The sequence below is a fragment of the Sitophilus oryzae genome, unplaced genomic scaffold, assembly GCF_002938485.1.
Source record: "Sitophilus oryzae breed Bouriz unplaced genomic scaffold, Soryzae_2.0 scaffold_170_pilon_pilon, whole genome shotgun sequence".
In the NCBI taxonomy this organism is placed as follows: Eukaryota; Metazoa; Arthropoda; class Insecta; order Coleoptera; family Curculionidae; genus Sitophilus; species Sitophilus oryzae.
Window position 1 is genome coordinate 162903 of NW_022146402.1, and position 15072 is coordinate 177974.

The following is a 15072-nucleotide window of genomic DNA, read 5'->3' on the forward strand; positions in this document are numbered from 1 at the left end:
ATGGGACATGTCAGTGAACTAAAAACATACGAAAATAAATCCACATTAAAGCTGCGATATATTAAGAAATGAATAGTTTCGCAATTATTATTCGTTCCATGTTAGAAAACAAGTTTATTTTATAATTTTTGGATCTTATAGACCTTTCTTAAAATTCAGTTTCCATAGAGTTGAATGCAGTGACGAAAAACATGTTTTAAATTTTAATATTTAAATCTGCTGTAACAGATATATACTCGCTATATTGAGACAAACATTACTTAAGAGCTCGAACTCACTGACGACCAGGTCGCAACGACCGCTGGCCGTCGGCTGGCCGGATGTATTGCGTTTATAGCTGCGGCCAGATGAACGACCAGTTTCAACAGAGTTGTCAGATCTAACGATTTTTTACGTTTTACCAATCAGAAGATACTGTTTCAGAAAGAATTAAGTTTCAGAAATGTTAAAATATCCGAGTTAACTAAAAAGCGAAGTTGCTATTCATGAGCTTATTAAAAATGTTCTAATTTGACAGATCTAACGATTTTTTACGTTTTACCAATTAGAAAATATTGTTTCAGAAAGAATTAAGTTTCAGAAATGTTAAAATATCCGAGTTAACTAAAAAGCGAAGTTGCTATTCATGAGCTTATTAAAAATGTTCTAATATTAAATAATGCATTTAAAATATTCTTGGATTTTTCGTTAATAAATACTGGTGTGGTAAATGGAGTAAGTAAAATCTCCAACCTCGACTACACGATAACGTCGTTATTTCCATGTTTTTCAAATCCGCGATGCCTGCTATTCCATCAGTCGTTTCATAACAGAATATTCTACATCCTACGTCTATGTAATTTAATATGTGTAGAGTGAGACATGTAACTCGTGAGATTTTCAGCATTATATCAATAAAGGACAAAAAAAGTATTGTTCCTAAAGGTGCGTCCAGACTTAAGCATTTTAACCCAAACGAACCGAGCGCGCACGAACAAGCAAAAGAAATAGGCCGAACAAAAAGCATTGTGTACGAGCGACCGACAAAAAGGGAGATATTCTGTTTCTTTTTTCTACTGATATGGACTTCTACTGATGGCTCTTATCGACTTTAGAAGTAAACATATTAGGACCATCGTAAAAAAAGGTCGTCAGACACTGGCTCTAAATACAAACAGGTAGAAAGTTTAGCTTCCAGTTATTTCAATGTTTACAATATAAATTCCTCTTTTTTATTGTTACTAAGAATCTACAACAGTAAATACTTCTATTTTTATGAATGTTTAAGTTACTTTTACTCTTAATTTTTTTTATTTTTAATAATGTACCTAGTAGAAATATAGTCTAATGGACCCTGTTTGAAAAATGTTAAATTAAAAAAATATAATATTTAAAATACAGTTGTTCTCCTTGTACATGACTACAATACAACTAAAAAACTAAAAAAATTAATTTAATAAAAAAAACAATTGGTTGTAGAAAAACTTTAAATATGTTTTTTTTATTTTTTAACATCGAAACTCGAAGGCATAATAACAGGTATCATACCAACCATAAATAGAGTATGTCATATAAGAATGTTTTGAATTTTTACTACAATCGGGCCCTTGATAAAAAAAATGGACTAGATTTAAGTTTCCCTTTGATCCAATCTGTATACTATTTCTTTGGATTTTCTGCACGTGTGCGAAAACTACACTAAAACACTATATCTTATAGAAAATAAAATACTGTGCGCTGAATTTGAGGGATTTCATCTGAAAAATTATTAATTTGGAAGAAAACCGGCAACAAGCGGCAGAATATAATATTTTAGTGCAATCTACTGGTCGCAACGACCAACGGACTGGACGGCCAGGACGTTAGTGTGCGCTGTATCATTTGATTTAATGGTTTTAGAGGTAGCAGTGGCCTGGCCGGTGCGACCTGGTCGTCAGTGTTCGAGCTCTAAGGCATTTAATGTAATACAAATGTTTAAATAAAAATAAATACTGAACAAAATAAAAAAAAAACAAGTTTATTAAAAACAGTCAAAATTTAATAGTCCTGGAGGCAGTGTTTTTTTTTTGTACTTATTTTCCCAGTGGATGAATATATAATACTTTGTTTGGATAGGGACATTAAATGACATAATTTGAGTCTGGCTAAAATTTTCGGATGGGTCCACTAAATAAAAATAAAATAAAGTCCTTCCCATTCATAAATATTTGACATTTATTAAAGTGAGTTATTTTATTACTGGCAATAACAAAATGGCCCATACCAAGTGGAAGAAAGTCACACAAAAAAATTTGACAGATTTTTGAAATGCGCAACCCTGTTTGAAACTTAACGTATCATTTGATACAATCATAAACTGTAATCAAAAGCAATTCTGGCTGATTTACGAAATTGGCAAATGAGTCTGGCGGCATCTTGAAAATTGCAAAAATTACAAAATTGTTGCTCTTATTTCCCGGATTTAAAAATTTGTCACACGAAATATAATATTATAATTTCATAGAAAATACACGTCTGGCTATCATTTACAATTACGGAAGCCCCGCCAGACTCACGTCAGGTAGTTAAATGAGGAGAGGAAGCGGCACGTGCGTGTTTAGGTAAACGATCGAAGATGTTAAAACACGGGAACGACGCTGGAAATTTTAGACTCTCTGCAGTTTCGTGATTTTCAGAAATCGCTCTAGATTGAAACACGTTCATGGTGAAGTAAGAAGTCACTTTGACCAGATATTTTTATTGCTTTAACTCAAAAACTAAGGGAGGTACAAAATAAAGTCAAGAGATCGTTTTGTAGAGAATTAAATGTCCTATAATGAACAACTGGTGTCTATTATAGTTACTAAAGATATTGGTGAATACATTTTTTTTTTTCATGACGGACGGTCGGACTAAAACCGTGTTTTTGGATTCCTGGGGTCTCAAAACGTTGAGAAAAGTGTTTTTGGCCATAATCAAATTTCGCCCTAAACCAATACTTTTCTTATCATAAATTATGAAAATTAAGAAAAAGTAGAGATGACAACAAGAATATGCACTCTGCCCTGGACTAATCGTAACGGAACAATTCAAAAATGTATAACATATACTTACTTGTGGTGTAAAAGCAAATATCTTGTCTCCAAGAGAATACAATTTACTTGTACTTAAAATACCAACATCTCTAGATTTTCTTCCCGTTAGTCCTAATTTCTTATTTCTACCTAAATAAGTGTATAAATGAGACAAAACCCTTGCTGGTTGTACCACCGTACGAGGAAACTAGAACTTTTTTAAACTGGACTGATTTTAACAACACTTTAGTTGACAACGAATTTTTTGTCTCCAAAATATTTTACTTGCTTATCCACCTACCGAATGTGATACCATAATATATACTTCGATGGTAAGATTAGTCGATTTAGCACAAACTTTAAAATAAAACCATATTTATATAACAGCACACTTGGTCATTTATTCAAAAGCTCGCGAAATATTGCGGAATAATCCTAAATGATTACATGGGAAATTAACATTTAGGCTAGGCTGAATACACCTTAATCTGGCTTTTTTCAAGGAATAACTTTAGTTGCCGATGCTCTTTTTAGGCTTTTTTTAAATCTTTATGTAAGTGGTTTGGTTTGGAGAGCATAATCAGAAAACACAAATAATAACACCTATATTAAAAGAAGAAATTCTTAGTTTAATAAAAGAGTTTCAATCCTATGCAAACTTCAAGATATGTCCTTATTATGTAATAAAAATAATGTTTTTTTCATGTTTTTTTTATTTATTATATTATTTATTACACAAATAAAATGTCACATTAAATCAACACCGACATATGTGCTACTCAGATATTAAATAATTACTTAAAAAGAATTTTCTACATTTACTCTAAAACATAAATTAATGCCACATCTAGCACGCCGTACAACGTGATGCAGGCCGGGCGGTATAGCGCGTCTCTACAGCCCGCGCACGGGATGATGATAATTTTAAATCAGAATAACTATAAAAATATTAATAATAGACGGTTGTAACAAGTTTTAAAAACTTTTTCAATATTTTTTCTTTATTTCATACGCAGATACTATGTAAAAATTCCTTCAAATAAAAAAGTTTCTCGCTTACCGAAAATCACGATACAATAAAGTTAATGTTTGAAGTTTAATCCATTTTCCAAAAAAGAATACACTCACTATGGAACTTTAATTACTTCAGCTACCATCGCCTATGTGTTCTCAATCGATTAAAAAAAAGAGTATGTGAATAAGTTGATTAGTTTAGGAGTTATCGCGTAGGAAAGGTAAAAAACATGGTTATACAATTTTGACAGATTTTTGACATTTTCCCGGATAAAAAATTTCTGACACCCCCCCCCCCCCAAAAAAGGTCGTAATTAGTCATTTCACATGCGCAAAGCCCTAACAGATAATCCTGTGTAGATATCATGTAGTTATACCTCCAAAAAAATTTTCGATACATTTTCATATCGTCTTTACTCCACTATAATGAATTTCTAAAATACTGTTGATTTTTGTGAAACTTTTGACAATGCATATTTATAAAGCCACAAAAGCGTAAATGTTTGTAAATCAAAAATGTAAATCTGAACTGAGACAGTAATCGCTAATCGCGAGTTATACGAAGTCGTTTATTAAAAGCTAAAACCACAATGAAAATAGAATTAGTTTCCAAAAAAAAGTCTAACACTATATTTTTATCAGACAATTTGAATGTTTAACGAGAATTTTGTAGTATTCTAGTAAAGTAGACATACTAAAGCATAAACTGAAATTTTACTTTTGTCACGTTGGATAACACGCGTCATCGCGTCATCGCGTTTTTACTAGTCTTATCATAAATTAAGATGTGTTTTTCATAAGAATCTATTATGGTAAAACATGAGGAACGGGACAATTTTGACAGATAACGTCCAAAAATATTCCGTCGTTGAATAGACCATTAAACGTTGCAATCATAACAAAATTCTTAAATTATATTTAAAACCAATACAAGCCTCAAGAATATAATGAATACACGAATGATTTACCCAGTAGTTAGTAACTTTAAATTTCTTTTTGTTTGTAACTTTTGTTTCGTCAGCTTGCATCAAAGACTCACTCAGCCAATAGTCAATACATCCATCATTTATCCAGAAAAAAAATGACAAGCTTGACACTGATAACAATTAACACTTTTTTGCATTCCTATGTTTTACACATCATTTAATGTTAATGTTAGGTATAATCACAATGATACTTATACAGCTTCATTCAAAACTTCTAAATTAGTCGAATAAATCAGTGATTTCAATTACACTTTATACTTAAGAGTTTCTAATCATTCACAATGTCTAAACAAATATAATTAAAATTAATAAAATATCCTAGAACAACTTGCGGTAGTCGGTTATATCCACAGGGAAAGCCTAATAATAATAATTAGCTCATAAAACAATAAAACTTTATTTCTAGCCACAGTTTCTCCTGACGGATGATAATCAAGAGCCAAAATGGCATTACCGGCAAATTTTGAAGTTTATAATCAATGAAAAAAAAACTATTTCTACCTAATGGAAAATTATTACCACTAATTTTGACGTTCTGAATGCTTACATTGAAATTAGAGGAACAAACATCTACACTAACTGAAACCACTAATTTCGAGGTTCTGAATGAAGCTTACAACAATAAAATAGATATTGTAATGTATTCAAAAATAATCGAAAAAAGCAAAAGCTAAATGATGAACCAATAACTGTGGGATATGAACATTTTCCTCACAATATTCTTAAACAAATATTACAAACTCACCGTCCACATTAATAGATCTAGTCTTCTTTACAGCACCCCTAACAGACACTCTTCTTCTTAAGACGTGCCTGTTACGATTCCTAGTCGCTGACGATACCAAAAGAGTTGATTTTTGGGACAAGGACTTCATAAGATGTTCCTCGAGATAATGATGAACTTGGGGATTTAACTCTGAAAGATTTACACGATGATATAATTTGGTTAACTTCAAAATTCTGTAAGAGTAATGGTGTATATTATAGCCTTGTATATGAATTTTTAAAGTAGCTCAACCTAAGACGTTTATGGATGTAAAGCACCAGACGGCGGGGCGTATTTCACAGTCTTTTACTACAGAAAAATATTTTTTGTTACTCTGAATTTTGAAGCGACCAATAAAAACAGAGAAAATAAAAATCGATAATTTTCGGACTGTGCCAATTGGTTACTAATCGACCAGATACTTTTTGTCTATTAGATATGCTATAAAAGCTGGTAATTATACAATTCGACCATTGTAAACACCCGACAAATTCCGCAAGGCCGACGAGGCCGATGCTTTTCACTGATAAGAAAAAAAAATGTTTGTTTAGATAATTTTCGAGATATTTTTTCTTTCTGAATGCACATTTTTAAAGTATTTTATATTCTTTGTCAGCTTGATATATTATACTGGTCGCACGTATCGAAGTTCTGTTTCTTCTAGTTTTAAAAAATCTTCTTATTTCATTATAGTTGTAGTGGTTGTAGTGTAAAATTAGATTAATTTTATTAAGTTTAATTATAATGTTTAGTGTAGAATACCAGAAATAGTTTAGTAGTGTTTTTATAGTTTATTATTTTGTAGTTAAGTAGTAGGTGAAGGGATAATTTTCGAGAGATCTGTTTTTTTTCTAAAGCCTGTCATTTTTGACATATGACACAAACATTATGTTTTTTTTTAATGGAAACATAGTTGGCCATGACTTCATAAAAAGCGCAATTTTTTAAGCTTTTCAGCAATATAGGTATACGTTTTTTGGAAAAATTACAAGTTATAGCCAATTCTTTTCTTTCTTGGCTAATTTCCATACCAATAATACCATACCAATTAGTTGGCATCAAAAATGTAAAAAGTTTTGTTTTCAAAAAAAAATATCGTAAAATTTGTACAGCACTCAATTTAGAATAAAATAATCTAAGAATGAAACGATCCTTTTATAAACCTGCATTAAATCAAATTAAAATAGGTATGTAACTTTTTTTTAAATATTAATTAACAGCAATTAATTAGTCATAAAATATAAATAATGTGCCAACATATCGAAATAATAATTTCTTTGTTAATACGGTTTAGAATTCTTAAAATAACACGCAAAAATAATCCACAATTTACAATAAATTAAAAGTTTCGTTTAAATTTCTTAATCAGCTGATCACTATTAAAGTTCGCAGAAATCCGGGGCTATATTATTACATTACTCTGTGTACGGAAAATAACGAAAATAATCGATATTTTTTACTCCGCCCCGAAAAGTTCACGATTTGTCCTCCAGTTGGCCGCACATTTTGTCTAGTCGGTTAAGCGACTTTAAAGAATATATAAACAAGGATTATAGTTAATAAAATAATTGGATAGATGTCTATCGCCAAGTAAGAATTGTTAATAAAAATTATCCTAATACTGCACCTAAATCTGTCTTTAAACTGGAACTACTGCAAATAAACCTAATAGCTTAAAGTAACTGTATTTAAAAAGACACGTTTTGTATAAGATACTTACTATCTGGCATTCCGTCTTCGTGACATCCCAGAAAACTCAAATTCGTAATGGAACTAGTGCTCAAAAAATCGTTTAATTGGCCTAACGTTACTCGAGTGCCGTTAATATAACCAGATTTCAGCTTTTTCATCGTGGTAATCATTGCTAACGGTATTTTACCATTTTCTGCGATAAAAGAAAATAAAAATACTTTTACATACATAGTTTTTATTTTAATAACTTCTACACTATCGGACAAGTAGAAAAACTTTTTAAAATTGTGTCTTTTTGTTAACGCAGGGACTAAGGCCAATTTATGCATTGTTAAAATTAAAGATACTTAAATAGTTCTTATTTAAATGAAATAATCACATGTCTCACGAACACTTAAGCTTTTATTCAGTTAAATAAAAAACTATAGGAACAAAAATAGAGAAACTAAAAATTAATATAAAAATTACAAGTACATAGTTGTTGCTAACCTAATAAAATTAATAATTAGCTATAACTTCACGACATCGCTTTGGCATGGAGTCCAATAGTTTTCTTATGGTATCTGGTTTATCTGGTTCAATGGAATTCCAGGCCTCTTTCAAAATTCTTATCAAATCTCTCTTATTGCTAATTTGACTTCGTCTTACCCGGCGATCTAGTTCACAGGTTTTCAATGGGGTTAATGTCTAGACTTTGGGAAGGAAATTCCATAACCCTAATTTGTTCAGACAAAAACTTTGAATAAGAAGACTAAGGAAGGAGCATATCAAAAATCTTAGGTACACCGCGATGGGCCTCAAATATGGCCGACTTAAATTCCGGTTTATCAGTGTCGTTCTAATTTTATTTAAAAAATGTAAAACTATGATGTAGGGTAGTCGTGGGGTAGACTCAATAATTTCTTGTTTTATTTTACGTTGTGAATAAATGTTGGTAGTTATTAAAATTGTTATAAAAATATATAATTCTAATAAAAATAGATAAGTTATAATAAGTATTTATTAACACAAACATCCGATACGCTACTGAAGCAGGTAAGTCAAATTAACGTATCTAAATTCTTTGACATCTAATCTTTGACAAGTAATAAATAAAAGCTAAAATGCAAGAAAAATATATAATTTACTTAATTTAAGTGAATTTCATAAATGATCGGTTTACAACACGTATGTATATTATATAGTCACTTACTAGCGAAAAGTTGTTCCATTATTTCACTCAATTTTTGCCGAGATCTACCGCACGCTACACAACCAACTATTTTAGAGTCTTTTTCGATAAATCGCGATAGTGTCACTGTTAATTTAAGTTCTGCCACAATTTCCATCTAGATTTACTACCTTTATACAACTATCAGTAGTAGAATAAATAATAAATAACATAAAATAAGCTCCGTAAAGACTGACAAATCCACAAAATTTCAAATCAAATTCAAATGTGTCAAATGAATCGTCAAACAGAATTGTCAAGGATCCCCACCCTAGAGAGCTTTTATGGTGGCTTTTCCGCCCACCATGCATGAATACATGGATAGCATTATGCTCCTTCCTTAGTCTTCTTATTCAAAGGACAAAAACCATTCTTGTAAGACTTTCGATTTATGCTTTGAATCATTATCCAGGCTAAAGGCAAATTATCATCAGCAAATGGAATCATCGCTTCCTTTAAGATGTCCAAATGCATAAATCGATCCATTGTTCCTTCTATTACATGCAGTGCTCCCATGCAACGCCCGAGAAGCATCCCCACATCATGCAAGATTGCACCATGCTTTACAGTGGCTTTGATATACTTATACTTTGGTACAAATCTTTTCCCTTCAGGGCGATGTATCCACGATATGCCATCGGATCCAAATATATTGAATTTGCTTTCATCTGAACAGGTCCTTTTTCTAGTCATTCGTCGACCAGTGCAAATATTTTTTTGCAAAGATAAGTCGAGCCTTCTGGTTCTTCTTACTTATGAGTGTTTTTTTGGCTGCTCTTCTGCTAAATAATCCTGCTTCCCTTAGCCTTCTTTGGATGGTCTTAGAGCTTATACTGACACTAGGTAGTTCACTCAAAATTCGATTTGCCGATTATTAGTTAAGGCAATTTTTTTAATTATCATTTCAATTTTTTTCGTTGTTTTCCTTGGCCGACCACTTTTTTTAATAGTCTTTAAGGAATTGCGAGTTGTGAAATTGAAAATCGTTTTGCTAATGAGAGACTTATGCAAATTAAACATTGTACTTATGTCCATTTGGCGTACACCATTCCGATGTGCATTGATTATTTTTTCGCGAAGATCGCGAAGACAAATATTTTCCGCGTGGCATATTTAGTAAAAATGTACATGAGCAAATAACTAAGTATGGTCAATTTTTATGTTGGTTTCTTTATTTATGTCCCTTCAAAAATATTTGTGTCCATATTATAAATAAACACCTGATAAGATAAATTTGGAATGTGGCGAAAAATGATGGTATTGCTAAAAGGAAATATGTTTAAAACAAACATTATTTTAAATATTGGAGGTTTTTGAAATCCGACGAGTTTTAAAAGGTTTCTCTACTTTTGCCTGATAGTGTAGCTACAGTCTGACAAACGGATCTGAAACAACGGGGCAACGGTGAGGGGATCGCAATTTTCTAAAATCATGACCGATTTCATTCATAAAATATCCACGAGCGTGCGGTGTTTCATAAAAATATATCAGGAATTTTTATAATATTTTCTAGTAAAGTTTATAATATTATTTTACTTTAAATGTACCTACATTTTGTTTAGTCATTTGCCAAATATAGTAATATTTGTTAAAACGCGTGTACTAATTACAATAAACACAAATCAAGTTAAAGATATAAAACACAATACAATAACACCGCCACTGGATTTTTCAATAGCAATGACTGTTTCTACTATTCCTAGAAAGGGGCATAAAGTTGAGGGGTAATGGCGGCAAGACGTGCGAGAATCTCGACCAATCAGACTGGTTGAATCCGGGATGCCATGATGAATTTTGTCAGCGTTGCCAGCTTACCCTAAGCGGACATTATCTTAAGGAAATACTTTACCTTTTATAATAGGCAGAATGAACGAAAACTGTTAATTAGATAAATATACATTATTACAATAAGAACTACGTCAACATATTAGCATATATATAATTATGTATGCTGAAATGAACTAAAATATATTCAATTTATAGGTAATATCGAGCAACTTTGCTTTTCTATAATTAAACGGGACAACATCGACTTTTTTTGTCCGAATTCCTTCCGCTGTTTTAGATTCGTTTGTCAGATAATATGAAAATGGGTTATTGGATGAGTAGTGGCATATCAAGAGTTGTAGGGCTTTGTCTCAACCGCTATGGTCTTTTATCGCACTAGAATAATTAACAGAGCAAACCTGTCGAAAAAAAATTAATTCGTATTTTTTATATGCAAAATAAAACCTTCAATCAAGTGATCATCACCATTCAAGTAAAACCGATAGTTAAGTTTTCCATCTCACTAGTATTAATGTAAAACACATTCCAATTTACACAATACAATTTTACAATCAAAATCCCTAGGAACCTGATAATTTTTTAAAATCTATTAAAATTTCAGTTCAAAAATTAGCTAAATATTACAATTTCATGCAATAAGCAAACATTACACAATTAGCAAAATACATCTGATATTATCTTCTGAATTTGAAAAATGAGAAAAATCAAGATTTATGACAAAGCCATTGAGAATGACAACTATCAGATAACTAAATATGTAAACGTCTTCAAGTATAGAGTATTTTTTTTCTGCTGTTATTATATGTTAATATGCATGCCTAAAATAAAACAAATGCAAACAAACTCAAATAAACCCTAAATACTATATCTCCCAATCAAAACAAATATATAGGTACCTAAGTGCAATCGGCGACATAAGATCGTAACCAGCGGCCGCCCCAGCATATTTTGCCAACTGGACTTCAGAAAATTAATTTCACTTTTGCACATGTCAATCATAAGTTCGTAATCGGACGCTATGTAATTATGGGACATGTCAGTGAACTAAAAACATACCAAAATAAATCCACAACAAAGCTGCGATGTCCCAATATTCCGTGAACATAGAACTACTACTTATTTTTGGAACCAAAATAAGTACACTGGACACAATTTACCTCTACACAAAAATGCTTCGGTTGTCCGTTGGGGGGCATCAAGCTTTAAAAAACAAGCACATTTTTTTACGATATATAATAATACTTCGAGTGCATAGGTTTTGCTAAACGCTTTAACATTTGACTTTCAGCAACAGCAAAGATATAAGGAGGGTAAAAACTGCCCTCGCTGGTGCCCTGTGGTGTAAATTCTAATAGAAATAATTTACCACACTCCATGATCTTTGATGACCTTTCAATAAGCTTCATAAATTTTATTTTTTTGGTTGTTTGGTTTATTTGTGATTGATGCCCTCTAACGGATAAACGAAGCACTTTTATATAGAGGTAAATCTAGTGTAACTTATTATGATTCCAAAAATACATAGTTGTTCTATGTCCACTGAATATTGAGACACCCTGTGTATTTTTTTTAATGGAGGTCTTTACAATAGACCAAAATGTAGTAAGTACTAGGTATTTCTCGAGGGGTGTCTCACTTAAATTAAAAAATGTACATGTACTGCCAAAATATAGATCATACCAAATAAACTTTTAGTCGCGTGATTAAGCTTGACCGACACAGTGTTGCCCACTTTTACATATTCTCTTTTAATCAAAATATTTTAGGAAACAAAAATAAATTAATTATAAATATATAAACAGTTATTGTTTACATCAACAAACTCACCTTATTAACAGCACTTAAGGGACATAAATTGCCATTACTACCGCTTTTCCGTTAAAAATATTCTGATAAACTTGTGATGACTTTTTAATAGCTATTAAGCTATCTTGTACACTTCGGACTAAAAGAGGTTCTAAAGAGAACAATGTTCGACTGCAAGGTCTGCCAGTAAGCATTTTTAAACCTAAACTTTTGTTTATTAACACTATTTATTTAAACCAAAAATTCGTAATACAAAACTAAAATGTCAATACGAATGACAATGTCAGGAAATAAATAAATAAATGTGGCAACTTGACATTTTTTACAGCAGAGCTACCACCTGAATAGCCAGCGGGAAATTTAAATTCCAATTAGTCAGCCTAGCGCCGAATATGTCCATGGTTGGCAACAAGGAATTTAAAAATCGCGCCCTCGATTACGTAACTAAAAGTTTAATTGGTATCAATATCATTTTACTCAAAAGCGATTGCCAATGACTGCGAAGAAAACTACCTATGACTGCCATGAAATTATTATAGGCGACTGCCGGCGACTACCAAGGAAACGTAACATCCCTCGGTATTTCTATTATGTATTTTTGTGACAGTTAAATGTTAAAGCACTTAGCTAAACAATGCACTCTAAGACTCATTCAAATCGGAATATCGGTTCTTAAAATATCTTTAAAAAAGTGTGTTTTTTAAGTTTGATGCCCTCTAACGGATAACCGAAGCACTTTTGTATAAAGGTAAAATGCGTCCAATAAACTTATTTTGATTCCAAAAATACGTATTAGTAGTTCTATGTCTCCGAAATATTGGGACACCCTGTATTAAATAAAATATTTTCGCTCCATTTCAGAAAACAAGTTTATTAATAGAAAATTTAGACCTTAGAGCTCGAACACACTGACAACCAGGTCGCACCGGCCAGGCCGCTGCTACCTCTAATACCATTAAATCAAATGATACCGCGCACACTAACGTCCTGGCCGTCGTCCGTTGGTCGTTGCGACCAGTAGACTGTACTAAAGTATTATAATTTTCTGCCGCTTGTTGCCGGTTTTCTTCCAAATTAATAATTTTTCAGATGAAATCCCTCAAATTCAACGCACAATATTTCATTTTCTATAAGATATAGTGTTTTAGTGTAGTTTTTGCACACGTGCAGAAAATCCAAAGAAATAGTATACAGACTGGATCAAAGGGAAACTTAAATCTAGTCCCTTTTTTTTATCAAGGGTCGATTCTAGTAAAAATTCAAAACATTTTAATATAACATACTCTATTTATGGTTGGTATTATACCTTCGAGTTTCGATGTTAAAAAATAAAAAAAAACATATTTGAAGTTTTTCTACAACCACTTGTTTTTTTTATTAAATTATTTTTTTTTTAGTTGTATTGTAGTCATGTAGAAGGAGGACAACTGTATTTTATATATTATATTTAATTTAACGTTATTCAAACAGGGTCCATTAGACTATATTTCTACTAGGTACATTATTTAAAAAAAATAAGAGTAAAAGTAACTTAAACATTCATAAACATAGAAATATTTACTGTTGTAGATTCTCAGTAACAATAAAAAAGAGAAATTTATATTGTACACATTGAAATAACTGGAAGCTAAACTTTCCAGCTGCTTATATTTAGAGCCAGTGTCTGACGACCTTTTTTTACGATGGCCCTAATATGTTTACTTCTAAAGTCGATAAGAGCCATCAGTAGAAAAAAGAAACAGAATATATATCTCCCTTTTTGTGGTCGCGCGTACACAATGCTTTTTGTTCGGCCTATTTGTTCTACTTGTTCGTGCGCGCTCGGTTCGTTCGGGCTAAAATGCCCAAGTCTGGACGCACCTTTAGGAACAATACTGTTTTTGTCCTTTATTGATATAATGCTGAAAATCTCTCGAGTTACATGTCTCACTCTGCACATATTAAATTACATAGACGTAGGATGTAGAATATTCTGTTATGAAACGACTGATGGAGTAGCAGGCATCGCGGATTTGAAAAAATGGAAATAACGACGTTATCGTATAGTCAGGGTTGGATATTTCACTTACTCCATTTACCACACCAGTATTTATTAACGAAAATTCCAAGACTATTTTAAATGCATTATTTAATATTAGAACATTTAATAAGCTCATGAATAGCAACTTCGCTTTTTAGTTAACTCGGATATTTTAGCATTTCTGAAACTTAATTCTTTCTGAAACAATATTTTCTAATTGGTAAAACGTAAAAAAATCGTTAGATCTGACAACTCTGTTGAGAGTAGTCTCATCTGGCCGCAGCTATAAACGCAATAAACGCAATACATCCGGCCAGCCGACGCGTCGGCCAGGTCACTGCGACCTGGTCGACAGTGAGTTCGAGCCCTTAAATCGTCTCTCAATATTTTAAATTTTTAAGATTTAAATCTGCTGTAACAGAAATATACTCCCTACATTAGCACAAACATCACTTAAGGTGTTTAATGTAATATAAATGTTTATATAAAAATATATATTTTTTTATTAAATCCATACAAAAATAAAACAAAGAAAGAGATTCCTAAAAAAATCAAATACCCCACCCAAGTAGCATTTGGACGTTATCCAACGTCGGGTATACGTCGCGTTCAATAAACCCGACGTCGGGTAGCAACGTCGGTTCGACCACCTGACGACCCTTATTTGCACCTAAATGGGGAATACAGATTCGGGTCGCCTCGACGTCGGTATCTGACCTAATAGGGAATGTAATCCTACCAATTACCAACGTCATATT

The 15072-nt window shown here is 32.0% G+C and overlaps 1 protein-coding gene across 1 annotated transcript in view; it reads right to left on the reverse strand.

Annotated features, from left to right (window-relative positions):
* LOC115881237 (probable phosphorylase b kinase regulatory subunit alpha) overlaps positions 1 to 15072 on the reverse strand; it is a 67489-nt gene that overhangs the window by 42333 nt on the left and 10084 nt on the right. The window contains exon 9 of the mRNA XM_030898654.1: positions 11385 to 11532. Within this exon, the coding sequence (XP_030754514.1) occupies positions 11385 to 11532 (148 nt within the window). The remainder of the gene's footprint in view (positions 1 to 11384; positions 11533 to 15072) is intronic.